The sequence below is a fragment of the Leptonychotes weddellii genome, chromosome 16 (assembly GCF_054177405.1).
Source record: "Leptonychotes weddellii isolate Sample4059 chromosome 16, ASM5417740v2, whole genome shotgun sequence".
In the NCBI taxonomy this organism is placed as follows: domain Eukaryota; kingdom Metazoa; phylum Chordata; class Mammalia; order Carnivora; family Phocidae; genus Leptonychotes; species Leptonychotes weddellii.
Genome location: NC_138384.1, coordinates 36,942,318 through 36,966,446, shown reverse-complemented (window position 1 = coordinate 36,966,446; position 24,129 = coordinate 36,942,318). Strand labels below are relative to the sequence as shown.

Below are 24,129 nucleotides of genomic sequence, written 5' to 3'. Positions count from 1 at the left end.
AAAAAAAAAAAAGAAAAACAACGCGAGTAGAGGCTGGGCTCTGGCCCAGAAGAGAACAAATGGAGGCAGAAGCAGGGAGCACTGTGGGCACAGAAGGCAGGTGGGCACTGGGGGAGGGATGCTGAGGTTGGCAGAAGTGTATGGGAAACCCTGAGGCCAGAGAGGGAAAGGCAGGAGCCAGGTGAGGACCAGATTGTTGGTAGAATATTTAAGAAAATGATGGAATTCAAATGTGCTTGAAGATAGATTTGTGGGACCTGCTAGATGAGGAGAGTAAAGAAAAGAATTAAGAATGTCTTCTAAGATTTCTGCGAGAGCAGCTGGATGGATGGTGGCACCTCTTAGCAAGGATGGACAAGATGGGGCTGTTGCCCCTAAAAGACTGAGTTTTAAAAGCAGAGACTGCACCTTCTTTTCAGCCCTGGCTCCTAGCAAAGGCCTTGCCCCTAGGTGACTTTAGATGTTGAAAGGAACATGACCTCCTAAAACAATCCTTCCTCCTCACTTAAGCCTACATTCCAAACTCAGCCCCAGTACTAGCCACACCCAGTCCCCCCACCAGACACGCAGAGGCCTGAGCCCAGCCAGCCTACCCTTGTGGAATCAGAAGGCCAGCTGTGTGTGTTACTTCCAGGAGCCTGCCCCTGGACGTTCCTCAGCATATGTGGCTGGGAGGCAACCAGTCATGCTTTCCATGTACATGGCTTCTTGGCATTTGAGGAGCTGGCCATTGGAAGGGTCTATTTTCTCTGTGTCTCCAGATCAGAAAGCAGGTCACAACAGTGGCCACACAATGCACAAAGGGCCATCCCCTCAGAGTGCCACATCTGTTCAGGTTTCCACGCTCACCCATCTGGCACGTAGCCAAGCCCCAGGACTCCTCTTCTGTCTCCACCACTGCTGGGAATTGAAGTCCGTGAACAGCACCACGTACTGGTGTCGAACAGGCACATGCTTGAATAAAAGGCTAGCATTTTAATATGCACTTCTAGTGTATTTCCTAGCACACTCATACAACACAGCTGTTACTAAGTAGCCTTGTCCTGAGGTGCATTTTGAAGGCTCTGGGTCTTGGTCCCCATGCTCAGCTTCTGGGCATTTCAGCAGAAAGAAGCCCGAGTGGTACTATGTTCATATCCATTTTCCTGAGTTCATGAAAGAAAGTTTTGATCTGTCTTGCTGTAAGTGAAAAGAAGTTGAAATTCCCCTGTAACCCACCCTCCTTTTGTGGTTCCCACTGAACAAGCTTTCCTTTTGCTAAGCAGGATGACATCATCCAATGAGACGAGTCCTCGTCCCTGAAAGATATGGTCTCTTTGCCAGACATGGGGTCCCTGGCAGAGCAGGGGGAGAGCTTATCCCTGGGTCCGTTCCTTGGAAAAGCGAGCTGGGCAGTTCACAGTGCCCATGGTTGGTGGAATGTGGGTGCTGGCAGACCACAACCCAAGGAGAGAACTTGCATCCTTCCAGATGGTCTCCTTCACCACGCCATTGGCTCTGGCCCCACAGAGGCCTCTCCCAGCTTTGGCCTTAGGAAAGCCGACTGGAGAGGTGTGGTAGGTTGTCTGCTTCCTGCCCAACCACCGCAGCTCATCCTAACACTCTCGGTGGTCTTTCCTCTCGCAACGCCTCAGAACCAGAGGACGAACTGACCTAAAAACCAATGTGGGTGCAGCTTGTCAAAGTCATGAACCAGGCAGGGCTTCTGGCCTGTCTGCTGCAGTTCATTTCAAACAGAGATACAAAATATTATTAAATGTATATTTTTAATAAAGCCAATAGTTATTTTACTTATAGGAGCTTTAAAAGGAAGATACAAAATGTAGAGTTCCAGTTTGGAAGCGTTTAACTATTCACACGATGTCCTGCTGATGCCCGAGCAAGGCAGTCACGCCCGGCCATGCAAAGGACACACACACACACACACACACACGCACACACATGCGCTTTGGCGAGACCCCTCTGCCCAGCGCAGCACCTGGAATTACCAGTGTTCAGAGCAAGGCGGTGCCGAGAACACAGCACCTACGAGGAGACCACACAAACAGCTTCACACAGTCTCACAGCCCACGGAGATGGCGATTACAAAATGTCCCGCTTAATCGAGAAAAACAGACTGGAGAGTGACAACGTGGCGGTATCAATGTCACCTGCACTGGGGCGTCAAGGGCTGACCTCCGTCCAGGGTGAGGTCTTTGGGGAGGCACTATGAAAACAAGAGTACTTCAGTATAATCGAACTTGAAATACAAGGTACTGTGGACACGTTACGGAAGGAAAACAGAAAACTATCCTACAAGGAAAAGAGCCACAGACATCGGACAGATTAGTGCACACACTGGGACAGCGAACAGACAAGAGCCACGCAGGGTCAGTGCAAAGCACGTGCCTGAAGAAGTCTATGTACAAAAGAGTTCTCTGTAAACATGGTGAGGTGAACGTTCGGAAGCCGCGGTGAGAGGATCGTAAGTGCAGGCAGCAACGACATCCCCACACAGCACAGAAGACGACACCCGAGGCCTGGAAACAGCCGGGCAACACAGTACTAAAAGGTCAGATGGCTGGGCTCAGACACCCGAGGGGGCCTCTCTCATTAGTGTGTATACATACATATACATATATATTTTTTCTTTTTGGTATTTTTAAATATAAATTTACTTATATCCGTAGAAAAATGAGAACATAAATGTGTTATTACAATGTCTGCTGGAAAAGCTTATATGGAGTTAGAAAGAATAAACCATTTATTAGTAGTTAACATATATATTAAAATGGTTTAATGATTTAAGAAAATATAAAAAAAATATTAATACTGTCAAACTTTCATACCAGAAAATATTATGGATTTTTCTCAATTAGACTTTTTCAAAGATGAAATATGAAAAATTTAAATAAGTTTTATATAAAGAACTTCTGAACCTCGATTAATATACAGTGGGATGTCTACTCTATAGAGATATATGTATCATTATTTCTCAATTTAAGCACCATTCAATTCTTCTGGATCCATTCTGGCTGGAAAATATCCCTAAATCCACAGGATGTTATCTCTTTAATGGCACATGTTAACTGAAAATGAGGTGGTTTTGTTCTTTTTTTTTTTTTTTAAAGAAAAGACTTTAAATTAATTCCTATCTACATCTTAATTGGTTTGTCTTGAGCCAGCTCACAAATGTTACTGCAAGTTCAAGTGCAGGTGTCTCTGTGCAGCCTCTTGACCACACCCCCATGTTTGGAGACTGTGTCAAAGCCTCTGGCCACGTGTGGATCTGAGGGCAGCAGGTGCAACTTTATCCTGCACACGGACGCAGCCAGCTGGCTCATCTCCATGCACCATCAGGAATATGCCTCTGACATCAGTTTTACGATCCTGCTTTTGTAAATCCGGTCAGGACTGCACCCCTTGGGTGCTGCTTGGGGTGGTGAGGGGCTGCCCACCCACAGAAAACCCCAGTGATTGCTTCCAATCACAAATATTCTGTATTTTGCCCGTTTTGTATAAGCTTAAATAAAGATAGTGTTGAACAAACCTCCAGCCTCTATATCTGTTATCTTAAAATATTCAATGCTTTTTAGGCGGGAGATGTTTTAACTAGAAACCTATATGAAAAATAGCTATAAAATACAGTGATTGATGTGGTCATCACTCAACATGTTAAGAAGGGGGAGGGGGAGGGTTTCAGAAGAATGGTCAGTTTTGCTCTCAGCCTTCAGGCCTGATGCCTTCCCAACACACACAGTGGGACTACAAACTTGAGAGCCGTGTTTCTCAAAGTGCGGCCTATGGCCCACCTGCATCAGAACCACTGGGGGAGCTTATTAAGCTCAAAGATCCCCCAGCATCTCCCTGAGGGTCAGAAACCTGTTTCTAGCTGGCCCTTCAGGGCTCTGATGCCTCAAAAGTTTGAGAAGCCAGGCCTTAAAGGCTTGGAGCTGCCAACTACCCCCATGCCCAAGGATCCCTGCCTGGGACAGGGGTGCACTGGTCCTCTGGGGGGCTGGTGCCAGCTAGTCAGCCCTGGGGTGGGGACACTGGCCCCGACAGCTCTGGGCAGGCAGGCAGGCAGGCTGGCCCTGGGTCAGTACTGGGGCAAGTAGGCCGGCCTGCGCTCAGCCTTCCCGGGGAAGGCCTTGAAGCCCTTGGGTGCTGCCTTGTGTGCTGGTGGGGGCGGGGGCTGTGGTGGGGTCTGCACATAGGTAAAGGAGGCGGTGCTGCAATCGCTGCTCGCGGCCCACACTGGTGACTGCAGCATCTGCATGGTGTCGTTCCACTGGCTGCCAGGGCCGGCAACTGCGTAGAGTGGTGCGCTCGGGCTAGGCAGTGTGCTGGGCAGCGGGGAAGGGTGTTGCCAGGGTGCTTTGGGTGGCCACGTTTTGGTTTTGTTATCCTGAGAGACAGAAGAGGGTTCTTAGTGGCATTTCTGGCAATTCGTCATCTTTTCCCACCTCCCCAGGTCTCTGGTCCTATTTCCTCCTAGGAGACAGGGTAGGAGCCCCAGCCCTCCCCACAGCCCTGGAGCAGCACTGTCCAGCTCAATTTGCAGTGATGGAGGTGATCTGTGTCTGTGCTGCTCCCACGCAGTGGCCACTCACCACATATGGCCAGTGCCACTAAGGAACTCAATTTGTATTTATATTTGATTCATTCCAATTTAAATAGCCACATGTGGCTAGTGGCTATCACAGTGGATGGCACAACCCCAGGGCTTCCTCTACATTTGGCTCGGAGATGAGATGGTTAATCATGGCGGAAAAAAGTTGTTCACCACAAAGAACCCGTCGTTGCTCTGAAGCCCTCTTAAAACTTAAGCTTTGGAACCTCGCTCATGGTCTGCACCCCATACAGCTGGCCCTCCGTGGCCAGAGCAGGGCCCACGGTACCTGGTTCATGTCCTCCACTGCGGTAAGAAGAGGTGGGGAGGGCAGCGTGCTGGTCTCCTGCTCTCCACTGCTGTGTTTCCTGAAAGAATCAAGAACGCAGTGCAGTGGGCACCTGGCTTGCTGCCCCACTGACCTTGACACGCTAGCCACGTGGTTCTGGGCGCTGGTTCTAGGTGGGGAGACCTTGGGCCCAGTGCATGCGGGGGGATCGGGTGGGCGGCCAGTGAATGGAGCACTCCCAGAAGCCATTCCCGGGCTTGGGGAGGGGCGGGGTGGCAGGTGGTGGCTGTTTCAGCTGCTCTGATCTACTGGCTTGGGCTTTTAACATATTCAACAGATACTGTTCACCATGCCCTGGGGAAGTGGGACTTAAAAGACTGTTAGTTTTAACTACAAACATGAAAAATTTCTGTTACAATGTTGAATGAAAAAGGCAGGACGGAGCAGGCTCCGAGCCAAGTAAATGAGTCTGTCCATGCTCCCGTCCATGCTCCCGCCTGCAGACAGCAGTCTCTGTAGAGGCGGTTCTACCATCGGCTTCCTCGGCATCTCATCGGCCTCTCCGACTGCCCTTGTCTAAAACAGACATCTTAGCCGCTACCCCTGGCTCAGTCGTGCTCCTCCTGCATCTTCCTGTCTCAGTTCATCGGCACCCCCTTTCATATAGATGCTCCAGCCAAAACCTTACATATCATCCCCGATTCTTCTCTCTCACACATACCCCATTGCCAATTTCTCACCAGGTGCTCCCTCATTTTGTTCAGCTGTCTGCTCATCAGAGGCCTCCCTGACTCCCATGTGTGTATGTGTGTATGTATATATATATATATATATTTTTTTAAGTAGGCTCCATGCCCAGTGTGGAGCCCAATGTGGGGCGTGAACTCATGACTCAGAGATTAAGACCTGAGCCAATATCAAGTCGGATGCTTAACCGACTGAGCCACCCACGTGACCCCCATATTTTTCTTCATAGCAACTAACCCAACCTGACATGTTTGATTTTTCCTTTTTCCTTTTCCTTCCCTCCCTTTTTTTTTGGGGGGGGGGAGTAGCCTTCATGCCCAACATGGGGCTTGAACTCATGACCCTGAGACTAGGAGTCTCCTGCTCTACCAAATGAGCCAGCCAGGCACCCCTACTTTTAAAAACTTCTTAGACCTGAATATACTCTATTATGTTTTCTTTTCAACTTTGATGAAGAAACTAAGGATCAGAGAGGGCCAGGTTCATCTCCAGAACCCTCCCTTGCCTCATACTGGTATTTTTGGCTACTACTTGCGTGAGACTGTTCTGCCAGCAAAGCCTCAACCCAACGTTAAGTCACCTGGGCTACAAGCAAGCCTGCATGGTAGCCGCAGAAGATTCAGCAAGGCTGTGCTAGCAGAAGCCCTCTGCCTCTCTCACACCAGGCTGACAGGGAGCCATGAGGTTCCTGAGCTTTCCAGAGTATTGAATAAGCTGGGGATCACATTCATGTGCCCCTCTGTCCTTTGTCTTTAGAAATCTCTTCCTACCTTCTCTGCTTGACAGCGGCCACGAGGTCAGGCCCTGAAAACATGGAGAACAAGCTGTCCCCGTTGGCGGAAGACGTCTCATCACTTGAACTGGCGGAGTCCCCCTGAGCACCTGACCAGCCGCTGTGCAGACCGTCCCTGAAAGCCAGAGAGAGAAGCTGGTCCCAGGCCTCCTGCAGCCAGCCTGGACACCAGCCGGACAAGCCTGAGGCCGCCCCCACACCACCAGCCCAAAAGGAACAATCTTTACCCTGCACCCATCTAACAACCAGATGGCAGTCTCTTGTCTCCCCTTCTAAAAATCCAAGCTTTCCTTCCTGTCCTCCCTTGTTTCGAAAATAACATGTACTCGTCGCTGCCCTTTATTCTTGCCAGAAGCCTGTGCTTTCCATGTGAAATTCATGTTAGAGCAAAAAGCTGAAATGGTCTTTAGCTGTCCAGATTTATTAACTGGGTAGCAATAAGAGATGTGAAAAATCAACCTCCCGTTGTCTTTGGGATGCAAATCCGCAGTTCTCTGGGTACACTGGCATCTGAGCCATACACCTTTGCTTTTTGGAGGCTACAAGGATCCCATTCCATGAATCGCACGGGTTTCACAGCCTTGCCCATTTCAGCATAGAGACCGTGTTAAATGCTCAATGACCTCACAAACATCGTCAAATAAGTTCCTGGTTCCGGGCAGAAAAGTCTGTGCTGAAAATCATCACTTCCTACCAATAGTGTGTTCACAGGGACCCATCATGCCACTTGGCATCTTCGGGTCTGTCGCAAAACTGTGACCGCTTGAAGATCTGACCAGATGTCACTCTCTCACAGGGGGCCTCGGAATCAAGTTGCCTGATAAGAGTGCACGAGGGCCCCCTGGGGGATACCCAGTCCCCAAACTCAGTTTCCCTGCCACCCCCAGCACTCACCCTTCTGTGAAGAACTCCGGGAAAGGCCAGGTCCGATGGGCATCGTCCATGGGGGGCCAGTGGCCCCGGGGGTGGCCTGGGCGGCGGCCGTGTTGCACTTGCCGCTTCTGCTGCATTGCCTGGCTCACTCCTGCCACATAGCGAGCAAACTCGGGGTCCGAACCCACTGCGTTAAGACAAAGGGACAGAGAGGGGCTGGGGCCACACTGGCCTCTCGTTTCCTTCCCTGCCTCCCGAGCATGTGTTGGTCACACACGCAGTGACAAGCGGGGAGGTGCTGCCAGGCTTGTGGCCCCGAGAGCCAAGGAGCTGGCTGCAGGATTGGGGCTTTCAGCCAGGTGTCTGACCTGGGGTACGGGGTGTGCACAGGGGCTGTCAAGAAGGGTTATGCCTAGGACAGAGGCAGCTGAATGCGACCGAAAGACAGAGAGAGAGAACACAAAAGAATCCATGATTAAAGTTTAAAGACAAATACCAGATACTTAACAATGTTCTAACGTCTGTTGCTACGTACGTAACAACTTAGAAAATCACATGCTTGATGTCTTTAGCGAACTGATAACCTGCAAGTTGTAAAAGCATCAGGGTCAGCCAGATAGAGGTATGTCGTTGCCACGTGACCCAACTCGAATCCAGGATTTTCCTGGATATTGGATGGCAGACCTACTCATTCCATGTGAAGATAGTGAGAGTGGTAATGAATGAGATGACATTTCAGAATTTCAGAGGTATTAAGAGGTGACTGGAAACATACTGGCCAGAGCTGAGTAAGGATGGGCAGGACAGTACAAGTGGGAGAAAAAACAGCATAGAGGACATTGAGAGAAAAAGTCAAACAAGAAGATACGGCAGGAGGGCGCCTGGGTGGCTCAGTTGGTTAAGCGTCTGCCTTCGGCTCAGGTCATGATCCCAGGGTCCTGGGATCGAGCCCCACGTTGGGCTCCCTGCTCAGCGTGAGGCCTGCTTCTCCCTCTCCTCCCCGCTCATGCTCTCTCTCTCTCTCTCAAATAAATAAATAAAATCTTTTTTAAAAAAAAAAAGGTGCAGCAGGAAGGTATCTATTGCTCACAAGCTGAATATGACTCAGCAGTGTATACTTCTCAGCTTCCGGCTGGGAAAGATACTAGGGCAAAATCTCATTCTTAGCTCATCCTCAGGGCACTGCCACAGGACTGCTGGTGAGTCTGCGCACTGCACAAAGATGCCCACACCAGGGGAGGGGAGGGGCTGGGCCAAAATCAAGGCCCCCTTCTCAGTGGGTCGAGCCATGCCTCCAGGGGCTGTGTGCCCTGTCCAGACGGGGCACTCTGCTCTCACTGGCCCTGCCTGAGAGGGGGCCTTCTGTGATTCATCTATCGGGAGGAGTGCCCTTCCTTTATTTGGGGAAAGGGCAATGTAGATCTTATGCCCTCAGGGCGGGGTCTGCAGGAAGCTACATTAGGGACCTGCAGGTCAGATAGGAACTAACTCACGGAAGATAAAGCTAATAGGATTTGTAGCTTAAAGACATAGAGGCCATCCAGGCCTCATCAAAGATCAAAGACGGTAAAATTCTGCCAAACACTGTTTATACTCTGGATTTAATTACATGACTATCAAAAGATGTAGACTGTTGAATAGCAGTTGAAAAAAATGTGCCGTGCCACGCCCACCCCAGTCAGTGGCAGCTGGGTGGGGCCTGCTCTTCTGGATCGGGGTGGAACCCTGTGCCCTTCCTGTGCCCCAGGGTCCAAGGATGCTCACATCTACCACCCATGGGGAGCAAGAGCAAGAAAGCGTGAGCAGCAGCATGAGGGATTCTTAGAAGACCTAAGAAAACATTTCTTTTCATTCGTAGCTAATGCTGGGTTGTTTTAGCAGGGAATTCCTCTTCTGCTGGTTATTTATATAAATATTTGCAATAATTATATATTTCACAGTATTCTCCTCAAATGAAATATATTTTCCACCTGTATACCTTTTGCTAAATTAGAGAAAAGAGTAACGGATTTCTACATATTTATCTTGTATCGACCCACCTTACCAGATTCGCTAATTCTAGGGTTTTTATTTTTTTATTTTATTTATTATTATTATTTTTTAAAAATTTTTTATTTATTTGACAGAGACACAGTGAGAGAGGTAACACAAGCAGGGGGAGTGGGAGAGGGAGAAGCAGGTCTCCCATTGAGCAGGGAACCCGATGCGGGGCTCGATCCCAGGACCCTGGGACCTGAGCCGAAGGCAGACGCTCAACGACTGAGCTACCCAGGCGCCCCTAGGGTTTTTTTTTTTAATCAAGGAGTCTCGTTGAGTTTTTTCCCCCCCTCCAATTCTATTGCCAGCAAAGAGATGTGCTTTTCAATGTATCTTTTTCTACAGCTTATACATGTCTTGCTATGTTTGCTAGCAAGTCCAGGACAAAAAGTTAGTTACACACTATTGGCAGTAACAGTTGCCACCCTGTCTTGATTTTAACTGGAATGATTTTGTTTCACTATACAGAGTAATACTTGCTCCCGGCCCTTGGGACATAGTCTTTCTTTAATATTGAAGAAATTTATTTCTATTCATGTCTTACTTGGAAGGTTTTTTTTGAATCACTGGTGGCTTTTACCAAATGTCTTTACAGCATTTGTTGTTGTCTGGTCGCTCCTGCAAGTGGGGTGATGCCAGGCATTACTGAGCAGCGGCAGAGCTGGTCCGCTGCCCCACCTGCCACCCCCGCAGTACCGGAGCAGTAACGGAGCTGCTCTTCCCATCATGGCTCCGGGGTCCAGCCTCCACCCACACTCCTACAGAGAGGACTACGGTTTGCTTTTTAAATAACCCTTATAACGTTTTTAAATCTTTTTTTTTTTTTTTTTTTTTATTTGGCAGAGAGGGACACAGCGAGAGAAGGAACACAAGCAGGGGGAGTGGGAGAAGCAGGCTTCCCACTGAGCAGGGAGCCCGATGCGGGGCTCGATCCCAGGACCCTGGGATCATGACCCGAGCCGAAGGCAGACGCCCAACGACTGAGCCACCCAGGCGCCCCAACCCTTATAACGTTTTTATGGTAAAACCATGTTGGCTTCATAATTACTGTTCCAATTTCTTCCACTGAAACAGATCTGGGCAGGTTTTCCACTTCTTGGTACAATTTTGGTGATGTGCATTGTATTAGGAAAGAAGCCATTTTTCCAATCAGTTTTCAAAGATGTTGTCATATGTAGAAACGTCTTAAACTTCTTTTACTCTCTCCTGTTTCTGGAATGACATCTTCTTTCTCTTTCCTTTTTTTTTTTTTTTTTTTAAAGATTTATTTATTTATTTATTTTAAAATTTTATTTATTTATTTGTCGGGGGCGGGGGGAGAGCGTGCACACAAGCAGGCGGAGCACCAGGCAGAGGGAGAGGGAGAAGCAGGCTCCCCGCTGAGCAGGGAGCCCGATGCTGGACTCAATCCCAGGACCCCGGGATCATGCCCTGAGCCGAAGGCAGAGGCTTAACCGACTGAGCCACCCAGGCACCCCTCCTTTCTCTTTCCTAAATCTCGTTTCTCTTTGCTCTCTCTTACTGAGGCTTACAATAAATTGGTTTATCTATTTTGTTGGTCTTCAAGAGACCCTTCTTTTAGATTTTTATAATTTATACTATATTTTTCTTTTAAATTTCATCAATCTTGGCTTTTCTCCTTAATTACTTCCTCCTCCTAGTTTATTTTTGTTTGTTTCTAAGTTCTTTTTCTAATTTCCTAAGATAACTCTGGTGGTATTTTCACACTGTTCAGGCCAGGAGAAGCCATATTCTCCGAAGGCAGGAGGGTGCTCTACCACCTTTCATAGGTCCTAGTGTTTAAGCAAAGAATCACAGAACAGGTTATGTAATCAGAAGTGCAGCTCACAAAGGGCCTGCCGCCTTGGCTCCCACAAATAGGAAGGCCCACACAGGAGGCCACTTGAACTATGAGACATGGAGCCATTCAAGGAACTTCTCTTAGCCTCAATCCAAGCTTCTGTACAGTGAGAGAAATAATGGTCCTGACCTTCTTAGCCTCACTCTCACCAAGGCTGCCTACCTTTGCTGGATGTGTCCCATACTTGCCATCCGACAGCGAGAAAGGGTCTTTAAAGAGAAATTAGGTCACTTGCCAAGTGTCCTAAGTAAGTAGGCTGTGTCGGATGGGCCCTATGAAGTCCTCAGTGATTATACTGATGTGAAAACCCCAAGGGGAGGGGAGGCGGGTCCACATACCTGCAGGATCAAAAGGCAGAATCTCTCCCAACATCCCAAAGACTCCATCACTTTGGTCACGGTTTGGCCAGGTGTTATTTCTAGGTCCCTGCGGCTTCTGCCCCAAAACCTCCGACATCACATTATCCATATAGCTGCTCACCAGACCCAAGCTGTACAAGTCAGAACTGAGATCAGATATGCCAGGCCACTGGCCAAGAGGAGACAGACCTGCTCCGACAGGCTGGGCTGGCTGCTGGGCTGAGCCGTGCAGCCACTTCCCCGGGGCCCGAGGCTGGGGCGGGGGCTGCTGAGGTCCAATGGGCTGGAGCAGGGGTTGGTAGTACTGGACCTGCGGTTGCTGCTGCTTCGGGGACTGCTGCTGGGGCGCCAGGCCCGGCTGGGGGGTCAGAGGTGTGTGGGCCCCAGCCGGGGGTGGCCGTGGAGGAGGGGGCACTGGCAGTGGCGGCTGCATGGCTCCGGCCTTCTGTTCAGTCACTGTGGCTGCGGCAGCGGAATTACGCCTTGTCACCAACGGGGAGCCCTGATGTGACTGGCCCATGTTAAAGCCCGAGAGAAAATCGATCACCTCCTGCATTTCCTGATCGGTTGGTAGGTTCATGCCCTTCTCATCCTTGCCATCATCCCCTGGCAGGAAGCCATCACGCCTCTCCAGGAGAAAACCATTGGCCGTCTGGTTACCGGAACCCTGCGCTGACTGTGAAGGGTCTGTAGTCCTAGGGAAATTACCAATGTTCAAAATGCTTTGTAACCTTGAGTCAATACTGCTGGGCATTTTGGCCTTCTCTTCTGAACACCCAGCTACGAAGAGGTTTTTGGAAGGGGTATTTGGGATGGAATAATTTGTGCTGCTGCTGGAGCTGGTGCATGAAGCTTTCTTGGTGAAGCGGGATGTCAGTTTGGAGAAGGTCTTCTGCAGGCCGCCTGAAGATTTGTTTCCGTTCCCAGAAGGCAGGTCGGCCTGATTCCCAAAATCGCAGATCTCCCTCTGAAGCTGGATCTGTATGCAGGGTAAAGCTTGTTCCCTATTTAAACAGAAACGTATTGAAAATTACAAAAAAGACAAACATACAAATTGGACAATGAAATGGATCTCTCTGCATCTAAGAAAGACTCTAAGGACAAAAACAGTCTCTCTGGTTGGTTGATATCAGGTTCACCTATTTTACAGATAAATAAAATGAACACCCCAGACTTTTAAGTGTACGTAAGACTGATCCAGCAGAGGGATGTGGGTAAATACACACAGCAAGGGTGGGGGTAGTGGTGAGTGGGACTCAGTGACACCATGGGGAACTGTTGACCTTGGAAGGAACTTATAGACAGTGCCAAGAACAGACGCTGGTTACTTCCAAGGTTTTCCAAGCACTTTCCTAGTACTGAAAGAGAGCCCCAGGGATGGAAAGTGGTTGGGGCTGAGGCAGGCAACGGCTGCTGTGACCCGGGACAAGCCACCGCAGTGTTCTGGGCCTCAGAGCTCGTGAGTTCAGAAAGGGGGCCCATGGCTGGATGTTAGAGGTCCCTACCATTCTGAAGTTCGTAATTCCCAGAGACAGTCTCGCAACTGTCAGCTGCTTTCAGATAGAAATAAATTTCATGCAGGATATAAGTAAATTTTCTACACATTTCTCTGGTCTTCGTTCATGAGGAGAATATGAGTTGGGCTAAAATCCCCTTGATGGACTTACTCTCAAATGATAAAACAAATGAAGACAAACATGGTAAGTAACTGAGGAATCTGGCTAAAGGTCAGAGAGCAATTCTTGGTACTACTGCAACTTTTCAGTAAGTTTGAAATGATTCCAAATTTAAGTGACCAAAAATTTCTTTCTCGCCTTACTTCCTCACATACAATCAGTGATGTGAGCGCACAGGAGACTGTACGTGGTCACACTGACCCTGAGTATGGGCCTGAATGTAAGCTACTTCACCCACCACTGACACCCACCTCCCTGCCCTCCAGCGGCTGAGGTCCAGCACGGCTGTGTAGAGCACGTCCACCAGCCCCAGGGTCTTCTCGGGATCGAGGCTTCTCTGCAGCAGGGACATGGTAGCGGGGTCTTCTTTCAGGCACCTAGGCAGGAGGCAGGCCGCATCAGTCTGGGCGGCTCTGCTCTGAAAAAGTGTCTCAAGTAGGCCTCATACAAAAGGTGACAATGTGTACATGCTTTTGGCACCAAATAAAAATTCAGTAATTAAAGACCAGTTAGAGAAAGACAAGGCTAACATTGGAACGTGCTGCTCTGCAAGAGGAGGAGCCACAGGGGCCAGGATCTCCCTGGATTTCTAGTCATCTAGAGTCTGTTTGGTAGGAAGAGAAGGGTTCGGTGGAAGGGCTACCTTCTGGGGCCCTGATGCCCTCTTACTGTCCACACTGGCTCCAGCCTTGACTTTCTGTCCCACTGTGTTCAGAGTCTGGGATCAGTATCTACTCCTCTGCAAACCCTTCCCAAAACACCCCTGCCCCCAGGAAACTAAAGGTCAATGGAGGGAAAAACCCGGACTCGCTGCAAACTTCCGGTAAGCCGCAAACATAGCCTTCTCACGTAAGTGACAGTTTTCCCTTTCCAAGCTGACCACTTGAGCCCGCATCCCCTCTCCTCAGAGCTCGGCCATCCCTGCCGCTTCTCCTCTTCTTTCCCATCACAACTCTCACATCACTGAGAGGAGGTCTGCTCCCCACCGTCCCCACTAATTCACCAGCTTGAGTGCCCGTGCTCCCGATGTGCCTCTCTGGTCATGGTCAAGGTGGAAGACAAGCCCCACTCTGCCACCGGCTGCCCCTCCAGCCGAGCACTGCAGGCTCTTGTACCCTCCTGCTTTCCCGAGGACCCCGCTCCCCTAATCTCCCCTCTCTCCCCGTGACATTCCCCGGGGCCAACAAACAGGCCTCACGGACCAGCTTCTTTCTCTTGGCTCCACATTCCCCTCCAGATACTGCCGAGTTCTCTGCTCCCCCTTTTAGCAAAACACTTGGTCTCCTCCTCTTCCTCCTAGTCTCCCCTCACCCCACTCCCGCTGGGCTTTGGTCCCCATAACGCACTAGAATGGCTTTGATCAAACACCTTTGATCTCGCCAGTGTCAAAGGTCAATTACCTGTCTCCACCTTACTCAATCTCTCAGCAACGTGGTGCAATGCTTCTTTCCTGCCCGAGCACTATCTTCTGTAGCTTGGCGACCCCAAACTTGCTCAACTTTCCTTCCACCTGGCTGGCAAGCGCCTTCCCGGTCTCCTCTGCTGACCCTTCCTGCTCCGCTTCCCCACTCTGTGTGGCGGCACGTCCTAGGCTTTGTCCTTTCTCCCCACAAGGCTGCATCTGGGCCTGCAGCTGTATAGACCATCCTCCACTCAAGACTCAAATTTCCTTCACCAGCCGACCCCCTCCCCCTGAACCCCACTCTCCTGTATCTGACTGCACACTCAACATCTCTTGGGTACACCTAACAGGCAGCTTGGTCAGCACGACTGCTTCCTCTCCTCCCCAAAAACCACTCTGAACCTATACACTTCCTCCATAAGTCCACACACAGCTGTCTACCCCAAACTGACACATCATCCCTGGCTACCTACAGCCCACGCCAATCCATGAGCAAACCAAGCACTTCTCGCCACCTCTCTTATTATGACTCTACTCCAAGAAACCACCAGCACCTGTGTCTCAGGCCCAACCTCCCAGCTGGTCTCCTGTCCCTACTCCTGTCCCTCCCAACCCTCTGCACAGAGCCAGAGTGAGTCCCTGGTAGCACAAATCAGAACACATCACTCCCCTGTTAAAAACTCTCCAGTGGCATCCAGTCATGATCGAAATAAAATCTAAACAGCCCTCGAGGGTTTCTGTGACCTTGTCCCTCCTGCCCCTGGCCACAGGTCTCTCCACTGTCACCTCCATTACCCTTGTCCCAGTCACAGGCCTTGGCTTGCTCCCTGAATATGTTGGATTTGCCCACATCTCAGGACCTCTCCTTTTGCTGCCTCTGCCCAGAATGCTCTCCCGAGAGCTGCTTCCCACCATTCAGGTCCTCACTACCCATTCAGGGTACCTCCACTAAGAGGACTCTTCTGAGAGGCAGAACCAGGAAGATGTTGTCTGCTGCTAGGCACTCTGGGAGTTAAATGGTGAAATCGACACTTGCAAAGCCATCCTAAGGAGGCAGCAGCACTCCCCAACATGCCTTAGGGCTTGAGAAGAAATAGGTCTCTGAGGATATGAGCCAGCCAGCCTCAGAAACACTGCAAAAGGCAAGCTCTGCCAGTGCCCAACCAGACCCTGGACTCCTGGGAGAGAATCTTGGTCAGCAGACCTGGCCAGGGTTCACGGACCCGATTCTCTCAGCCTGGAATTGCTGATTATTAGGACATCCTTGCTCTGCGCTCCCAAGCCACTGATGGCTGTGATTTGGCTGGTCACATATGTTTGCCCACTAGGGGAGCATTTGCTGGTCATGCAGAAAGAAGCACTACACTTGCTGGTGAGAATAATTTCTCTTTCTGAAAATCAACAAATCAGCACTTTTATTTAATTCATCAGTCCTGAGAGTTGATCGACAGAATCCCCTTAAGAGACTAAACCCATTCTTTTGGCAAATCATGTAGACTTGCTTAAAACCCTCTACCTGCTCTTATATAAAAATCCAAGTCCCTCGGGGACCCTGTAAGCCCTGGTTTCTATGACTCTCTCTTTACGACCACCTACCACATCTCCAGCCATGCCGGTTCACTCCCCAGAAATCCTTTCCTCATCTGCTCTCTGCATGTCCAGCTCCTCTCCAATGTCATATCTTCAAGGAAGGACCCTTCGTGACTGACCTCATCCCAAACAGCCTCCCCTCCCCAGCGCCACCCCCGTTATTCTCCATCATATGACATCATTCTGCTCTTATCCCCTCATACATGTGCTGGGGTTTGAACTGAACTCTTATGCTTGCTAGCTGTCCCCTCACCCTCCCTCCCGTTACAAAGTCAGCTCTATTAGAGGCAGAGACCCCATCTGTCTTGTTTATACTTAAATTCCCAGAGTCCAGGCAGTGTCTGCCACACAGTAGGTATTTAGTAAGTATCTGTTGAAAGAAAGAATGGACGGACTAAACTTAAATAAGACAGTTTAAAAAATCTAAATAAGGTATTACTTTGGGAAAAAAAAACATATCTGGCAGTGGGACACTCCATTTTATTAAAAGCAAAGCATATAATAAATTCTTGACTGCCTTTGCTAACAATTTCATCTTTCCGAAGATGGAGTAAAGCAATCACTTCTGCTTGCATTCTTCTCAACAAGCGTGTAATTTATACTTTGAAAGAAACAAAAACATGTATTTTGGAAACTTTGTATTTTTACTAAAAGCAACCAGCAGAGGGAGCCTCTCCAAGAAATTATAGTCTATAAGGTCTTTCGTGGAGGTTCAATGAATTACAAAGGAAATCAATCATACATGGAGAGTTCTGGAAGTAAACTGCAGTGTTAACCATTTTAGTACTAGTCGTTTGTATTCACCCAATTATTCAAAAGTTCAAACTATTTTCTCTGCAATGAGAATCCTGGTTAAGTTTAATATTTTTCAATAAGAACCTGAATAGGAAAACAAATGAAGAATTCAGGGACACAAAAATCTTACAGAAAAGTGAGCTTTTGGTAGGAGTGAAGATATGTGTATAAATTACAGGTATGTCATCTCGGGGTGCCTGGGTGGCTCAGTCGTTAGGCGTCTGCCTTCAGCTCAGGTCATGATCCTAGGGTCCTGGAATCGAGCCCCACATCGGGCTACCTGCTCAGCGGGAAGCCTGCTTCTCCCTCTCCCACTCCCCCTGCTTGTGTTCCCTCTCTCGCTGTGTCTCTCTCTGTCAAATAAATAAATAAAATCTTTAAAAATAAATAAATAAATAAATAAATAAATAAATGTATGTCATCTCAATAATCAAATAAAAAACTCATGGGGGGGGGGAAACTGAAAGAAGGGAGGTTTTGGGACATGAAGTGAACTGCTCACCCTTACTTGATACATCAACAAGTCCTAAAACTTCTGGCAGAGTCTACCACTGGACCCTCACATTTCAGGACAAATGGTTTAAAAACAACTCGAACGCATTATCCAGCTACCATTTTAGTCCACAAAGGCACCAAGAGTGCCATCATGCCTTACTATCTCTCTCCCTTCCTAAAATGTTTCAAAATTTTTCTATATGGTTAAATACTCATTCATATCATAATCTTACTAACAGAAGTCTTCCAACACATGATCAATTTTTATTATTTTTTTTTTTAGATTTTATTTATTTATTTGACAGAGAGAGAGACAGTAAGAGTAGGAACACAAGCAGGGGGAGTGGGAGAGGGAGAAGCAGGCTTCCTGCCGAGCAGGGAGCCCGATGTGGGACTCGATCCCAGGACCCTGGGATCATGACCTGAGCCGAAGGCAGACGCTTAACGACTGAGCCACCCAGGCGCCCTTCAATTTTTACTATTAATAAAGTTATGATGCTGCTCCTTTAGCTGGATTCCTATGCATATCACAAGGATAAATCCCCAGAGGAGGAACTGTGGAACTCCTGAGGTCAGATCTCTTATTTTAGGCTTCTCATACACTGAACCCCTCCAGAAAGGCTGTGTGATTTATCCACCTCCTGTGCCTGTTTTTGCACAGTCTGGCCGAAACCTTATTTATTTTTTAAAAATTTGTTTATTATTCTAAAACAATTTAACAACATCTGGGCAAAATGACATCATATTGTTTCTTTACTCCGCCTTTATTGGGTGAGGTTACTCATTTTCTTCATCTATGTGTTGACAGCTGTGCTGTTTACTATATTTTTTCGTTACCTATTCATGCATCTTGCCCATTTTCTTACTAACTTGTAGGAGCTTCTGTTTTAATAAACTAAGAAGAATACTTTATCTACTGTAAGTTTATAAATGTAATTAAATAATTAAAAATAAAAATGGCTCAGTCTGTCCCCACACTTGTAATGGCATGAGCTCAAGATCATCAGGGTTGTTACTGGAACAGAGAAGAAGGGATTCTATGTTCTGTGCTCAGCTTTAGAGAAACACTGGTGACTTAGAGAAAATGATGGACTCAGTAACAAAGAGAAGATAATATTGCTCATTATGATCCATGAGTACATAACATTTTACTTACATGATTGGTCAAAAAGACTATTTTTCAGACATCTTGGCTTCCTTATCGTGGCCTGAGAACCAGGACATACCACTGCACGTGTACCTGCCCAAGTAGCAAGACCTGATGTGCCACCTAACATGGGGTTTGTCCAAAACAAAGCAATCTTTTCAAAGATGTGCAAGCTTCAATCAGAGCCTAGGCTTGTGTTAATATAAGAGTCACGTTACCATGTGGACGGGACTTGAACCACAATTCTGGAGCCCTCTAAACTGATCTGGGGGGCATAGGCTTCTTTATTTTCAATCTGTGCTGTGTCAACTACCACCTAAGAGAAAGAGAGAGAGAGAGAGAAACAACAATCAGCTTTCCGAGAGGAAAATGGATCACAAACAAATCTAATACATGAGCCTGCTGATGCTGAGTGAGTCTGGCAAGAATGATTCCCATGGCAAGGAAGTTGTACAGAGGCCAGTCAAGAGCCCCATGAAGACAAATGCAAGTAATAAAGATGACTGAAGACAGTAATACTTCAATGAACAGAAACCAAATTCTGTGTGCAGGATGTACTGAACTTTGTAAGCACTTTCAGTACTTTTTCCAAGCCATAAATATGTTAATTAGGAATTATTTTGTTTCCTCTTAGTTTTTTGTTTTTTTTTTTTACTTTACGTACTGGAAAGAAGTAAAACCGTTTTTAAAAATCTAACCACAGCTTCAGAAAAGGCCATTTGTAATGCCTGAACACAAACTAGAAGTGGAGGAAGCTTTTTTAAAAGATCATTTTATCCTCAGCCATCAATAAAAACAGAACTAGCTCAGAAAGGTAAAGATGATTCTTCTCTCAATGATTTATTTTCTTTTCCTTTTTTTTTTTAAGAGACAGAGAGAGAGAGAATGCATGAGCAGGGGGGAGGTAATGAGGGGCAGAAGGAGAGAGAGAATCCCAAACAGGCTCCACGCCCAGCATGGAACCCGACATGGGGCTGGATCTCACAACCCTGAGATCATGACCTGAGCCAAAATCAAGAGTCAGAGGCTCAATTGACTGAGCCACCCAGGTGCCCCAGTGATTTCTTCTTATTTGGAGTAGAGTCTTTAATATTACACAGATGATGTAGTAGCCTAGGTAATTTAGAGACTTTGACAAAACCATGAATATATTTTCAAATAACTAAAAGAATTTAAGAAAATAACCACAGAGTGCTTTAAAAATAAATCTGTTATGGCGTGCCTGGCTGGCTCAGTCGGTAGAGCATCCGACTCTCTTGATCTCAGGGTCATGAGTTCGAGCCCCACACTGAGTGCAGAGATTACTTAAAAAGAAATAAATAAATCTGTTAGATTTCAAAAGCCATGCAAAGCTGCTTATTATGATTCCAAATTCGGCCTCTAATGGAGCTGATTTCCACTGCTGTAAACAGAGTTCCCACAGCTGGTCTGCAATGTCCTTTGGAAAAGACTTCCTGTCCAAGTAATAGCCATTGTTGGACCAGGCAGGTGTTTCCTCTCTCCGCCCATCTCTAGAGCCATAATCTAAAGGTTCTTTGTCAGTCACACACAAAGGTGCCCTGGGAGCAAGGAGTAAGGAACTGGAAGAAGTTTCTGCTCTCTCAATAACATGGGCCTTTTTTTTTAACCTACAATGTTTTCCCAAAACAGCCTGTGTGTCCTTCTGCCTTACTTTTTACTCCTTTCTGGAGAATTTACGCCATGTTTCTCCTAGTTTCAGCTAAAATGATCTCTGGGAATATGGATCAATTTCCTAGAGGCAGCAGGCTCTCACATACTTCAGCAGGGAGCCTCCAGCTTACTCCTTCTCTTAGGATGTTTCTGTATCAAGAACTACATCCTAAAAAAGGTATAACTTACCACTGTGGACAGGTCCTCACCTGGCCCTACATAAGACAGCGCCACCCTGAGCTAGGCCACCTGAGCCCTCATCCGCATGAAACAAAAGGACAGCATCCTCCCCACAGTTCCATTCACGAATAAAGTAGGAATTAGAGTAAGAAACAGTTTTTTAAAATTTTCTTAATCTCGAGTTAGTTTCCTTTAACCACTGACTAAAATGCTGTATCTTTTCAAAAAGTAGTCATTTAGTTCTAGAAAGTGGGATCGAGTATGTAAGGTTATATGGGTCTTAGATGCCAAACAAAAAGCTAAATGGTGCTTTCAGATGCTGATTTCCTGATCCCATGCAACTCTGGCAAAAAAGTCACTCTTCTCTCCAAAGGTGAAAAGACTATAAACCAACTTCTGAGTTGATGCTGTTATTTTATGGCTAAGAAGGAGATAAACAGAGAGCTGGGATACAAAGTGACTGGTGGGGGGACTACTTATACCATGGAGGTTTCTCAGAGCTGACATCAGGGAGCTAAGGAGTGAGTCACATAGAGACTAGAGAGGAGTATTCTCAGGTAAAAGGGGCAGCCAAGTGCAAAGGCCTGAGATAGGAAGAAGCTTGGCATGTCTGAGCATCAGAAAGACATCCACTGTCACTCCAGGGTAGGCAAGCGAGGCAAAGAGGCCTTCCCCATCAAATCATTATTAATGTATAGGTGTCTTTAAAATGAGGAAAACCTGCAACATCATTTTGCAACTAAGATCCCAGCAAATACATATTATATTATCAATCTATAAAAGAAAACAAAAAGGCTTTTTAATGCTGCTGTTCCTTTACCTTCTCCACGTGGTCTGCACCCTGCAGGACCGAAGAACTTTTAAAATTATTCAGTATTTCCACACCTGTGCCCACACCACATGTTCCCCTGCTGGAGGCATGGCTCCCGGATCTCTCTCCCATGCATCCCACACGTCTGCTCACCAGTCCAGCCTGGCCAAACAGCAGCTGCACGGCAGTCTTGCAGGCGCCCCGCCACGTGGACGGGCACACCTGGTTCAGTACTTCGGTCACAGGAAGATCATCCCTGGGTGTGATTCCATTGTAGCAGCCCGCCTCCTTGATCAGCTGTAACATCGTATGCTACGGATTGAAAAGACGAGAGCTCACTGCTCAAGATAAAGCTGTACAAGATTCTAAAATGTGTTGAAATGAATTTACAGGCACAGAGTAGCCCTCAAGAAGAAAGCATTTTGTTTCAGTCCCCACCCCCCCAAATCACGTCATTTTAATGTCTCAAGTAATTATCATCAGATACCCTCAGAGAATACGGATACATGTACATTAATATGTACATGTGATTTCTATACTAGCAAAAAATACAGCGTCATATAGCCATTTGCTGATGCAAGTTGGTTGAGGAATTTTGAAATTCTGAATCCCTCTAAATAAGGAGACAAAGTCATCTGGTAAAAACAAATACCAATGAAAACCTCAACTTTATTTTGGATGACCAAGTGGTCAGGTATGCAGGCTCTGGAAACAGACTGCATAACCTCAAATTCTAGTCTACTCCTTTCTGGCTGTGTGAGCTCGGGCCTTCGTCCTTCTATCCGTCAAACAGAGAACAGAGCAGCACCCACTTCATGGGTGAACATTAAACAAGACAGTGCACGTGGAGCCCTTGGCTCCATGCCTGGCACACATGATGCCCCACGAATGTGCATAGTTACTGCAGTTGTATGACAAGACTTCTCATTTAATTTGTGTAAGTCCACTAAACCATCAATTGTAAATAGCATTTTATAGTTCACTTTCAAAACACTTTATGTTAAACATTTAACAAAATTATGAGTAAAACTTGCCAAATGTCTCATAAGTCACCATGGTCTGTTTTTAGACACCAATTTACTAATACCACCTCCTCTGACTTCAGTTTTGTTTAACCTATATTCTTTACAAGCCCTTAGGTGTCCCTGAAGCACTGTTTCCACGTTCACACCCGGTTGCTGAAACCCCATGGAAAGCTACCGTCTTAAGTTTCAGGTTGTCGGCGGCCGATTCGTTGAAGGAGACGCCCTTCAGGAAGTGGGATCCTATCTGCACGGGGACGGTGGGAAGCTCACACTGCATGGGCTGCGGCGGGGTCTGCCGCCGCCCCGTCTGCTGTGCCTCAGCCTCGCTGCAGCAGCCCTGTGAGAGGTTTGGAGAGGAGAGGTGACCCACGACACACCTGCCCAGATACCTGGTTCACTTGGGGTGGCGCATCTGCCATACCACAGCTCAAGAGCAACCAGAGAGAAAAGCATACCTGTAAACTGGCTTCAATTGCCTTTGGATTCAGGTGGAAACCAGCTTTCATTGCATATTCACAGTGGCCTAAGCTTTCCAGAGCTATTTTATAAGCCTGCAAAGAAATGGTTTTTTTAAGAATCAAGATTATATGGCAGATCATAAAATGACAACGTCCAGTGACAACAGAAATGGAAAATTTCTATAGTTAATTAAAAGACTTCAGGTCAACTACCATCTTACTAATCTTTCCAACTGGTTCAACATCACAACTCTACCTCCCTCCCATGTTCCTGTCCTCGGATAACTATGTGCCAGTTCTAAAACACTTACTTGCAAAGCACTGTCGATTTTCACGTTTAGTTCTTTGAGCTGGTGCTCAGGAATTGCTGCGCTCTGAGAACAGAAGAGCTGCTGAACTTCAATGCCTGCCAGGTGGCCGTCGCAGCCTCTTTCCCTCAGTCTGGATGTTGCCTGCAAGAAACAATGGCAGGTAGGTGACAGAGATGTGACAGACATTAGTAATATTTAAAAAACAAGAAACAAAAAACAAAAACAAAGTTAAAGCGAGGAACTATCTAAGCATTAGATGTACACCAGACTTTCTGGATTGTCTGTATTACCAAGTGAGCAGCCAGAAATTTAGGAAGATGAAATCAAGCATCTTTTTTTTTTTTTTAAAGATTTTATTTATTTGACAGAGAGAGACACAGCGAGAGAGGGAACATAAGCAGGGGGGAGTGGGAGAGGGAGAAGCAGGCTTCCCGCAGAGCAGGGAGCCTGATGCGGGGCTTGATCCCAGGATCCTGGGACCATGACCTGAGCCGAAGGCAGACGCCTAACGACTGAGCCACCCAGGTGCCCCCTTTTTTTTTAAGATTTTATTTATTTATTTATTTATTTGACACAGAGAGAGAGACAGCGAGAGAGGGAGCACAAGCAGGGGGAGTGGGAGAGGCAGAAGCAGGCCTCTCACAGAGCAGGGAGCCCATGCAGGGCTCGATCCCAGGACCCTGGGACCATCACCTGAGCCGAAGGCAGACGCTTAACGACTGAGCCACCCAGGTGCCCCGCTGAAATCAAGCATCTTGAAGAGAAAGCAAAGCTGACACAGCACCACTTTACTTAAGAAACCCTCGAAAGAGAAGATGTGGTATATATATACAATGGAATATTATGCAGCCATCAAAAGGAATGAGATCTTGCCATTTGCAACGACGTGGATGGAACTGGAGGGTATTATGTTGAGTGAAATAAGTCAAACAGAGAAAGACATGTATCATATGATCTCACTGATATGAGGAATTCTTAATCTCAGGAAACAAACTGAGTGTTGTTGGAGTGGGGGGTG

The 24,129-nt window shown here is 47.4% G+C and overlaps 1 protein-coding gene across 9 annotated transcripts in view; it reads right to left on the bottom strand.

Annotated features, from left to right (window-relative positions):
* Positions 1-1,747: 1,747 nt before the first annotated feature.
* GARRE1 (granule associated Rac and RHOG effector 1) overlaps positions 1,748-24,129 on the bottom strand; it is a 78,594-nt gene continuing 56,212 nt past the window's right edge. For all 9 annotated transcript variants that reach the window (XM_081806697.1, XM_006730752.3, XM_081806693.1 and 6 more), the window contains 11 exons: positions 23,112-23,252; positions 22,798-22,893; positions 22,518-22,679; positions 21,471-21,629; positions 18,874-18,971; positions 13,478-13,603; positions 11,530-12,554; positions 7,315-7,480; positions 6,398-6,535; positions 4,881-4,959; positions 1,748-4,387 (listed from right to left, as the gene is read on the bottom strand). In XM_081806697.1, the coding sequence (XP_081662823.1) occupies positions 4,079-4,387; positions 4,881-4,959; positions 6,398-6,535; positions 7,315-7,480; positions 11,530-12,554; positions 13,478-13,603; positions 18,874-18,971; positions 21,471-21,629; positions 22,518-22,679; positions 22,798-22,893; positions 23,112-23,252 (2,499 nt within the window). In that variant the 3' untranslated portion in view covers positions 1,748-4,078. The remainder of the gene's footprint in view (positions 4,388-4,880; positions 4,960-6,397; positions 6,536-7,314; positions 7,481-11,529; positions 12,555-13,477; positions 13,604-18,873; positions 18,972-21,470; positions 21,630-22,517; positions 22,680-22,797; positions 22,894-23,111; positions 23,253-24,129) is intronic.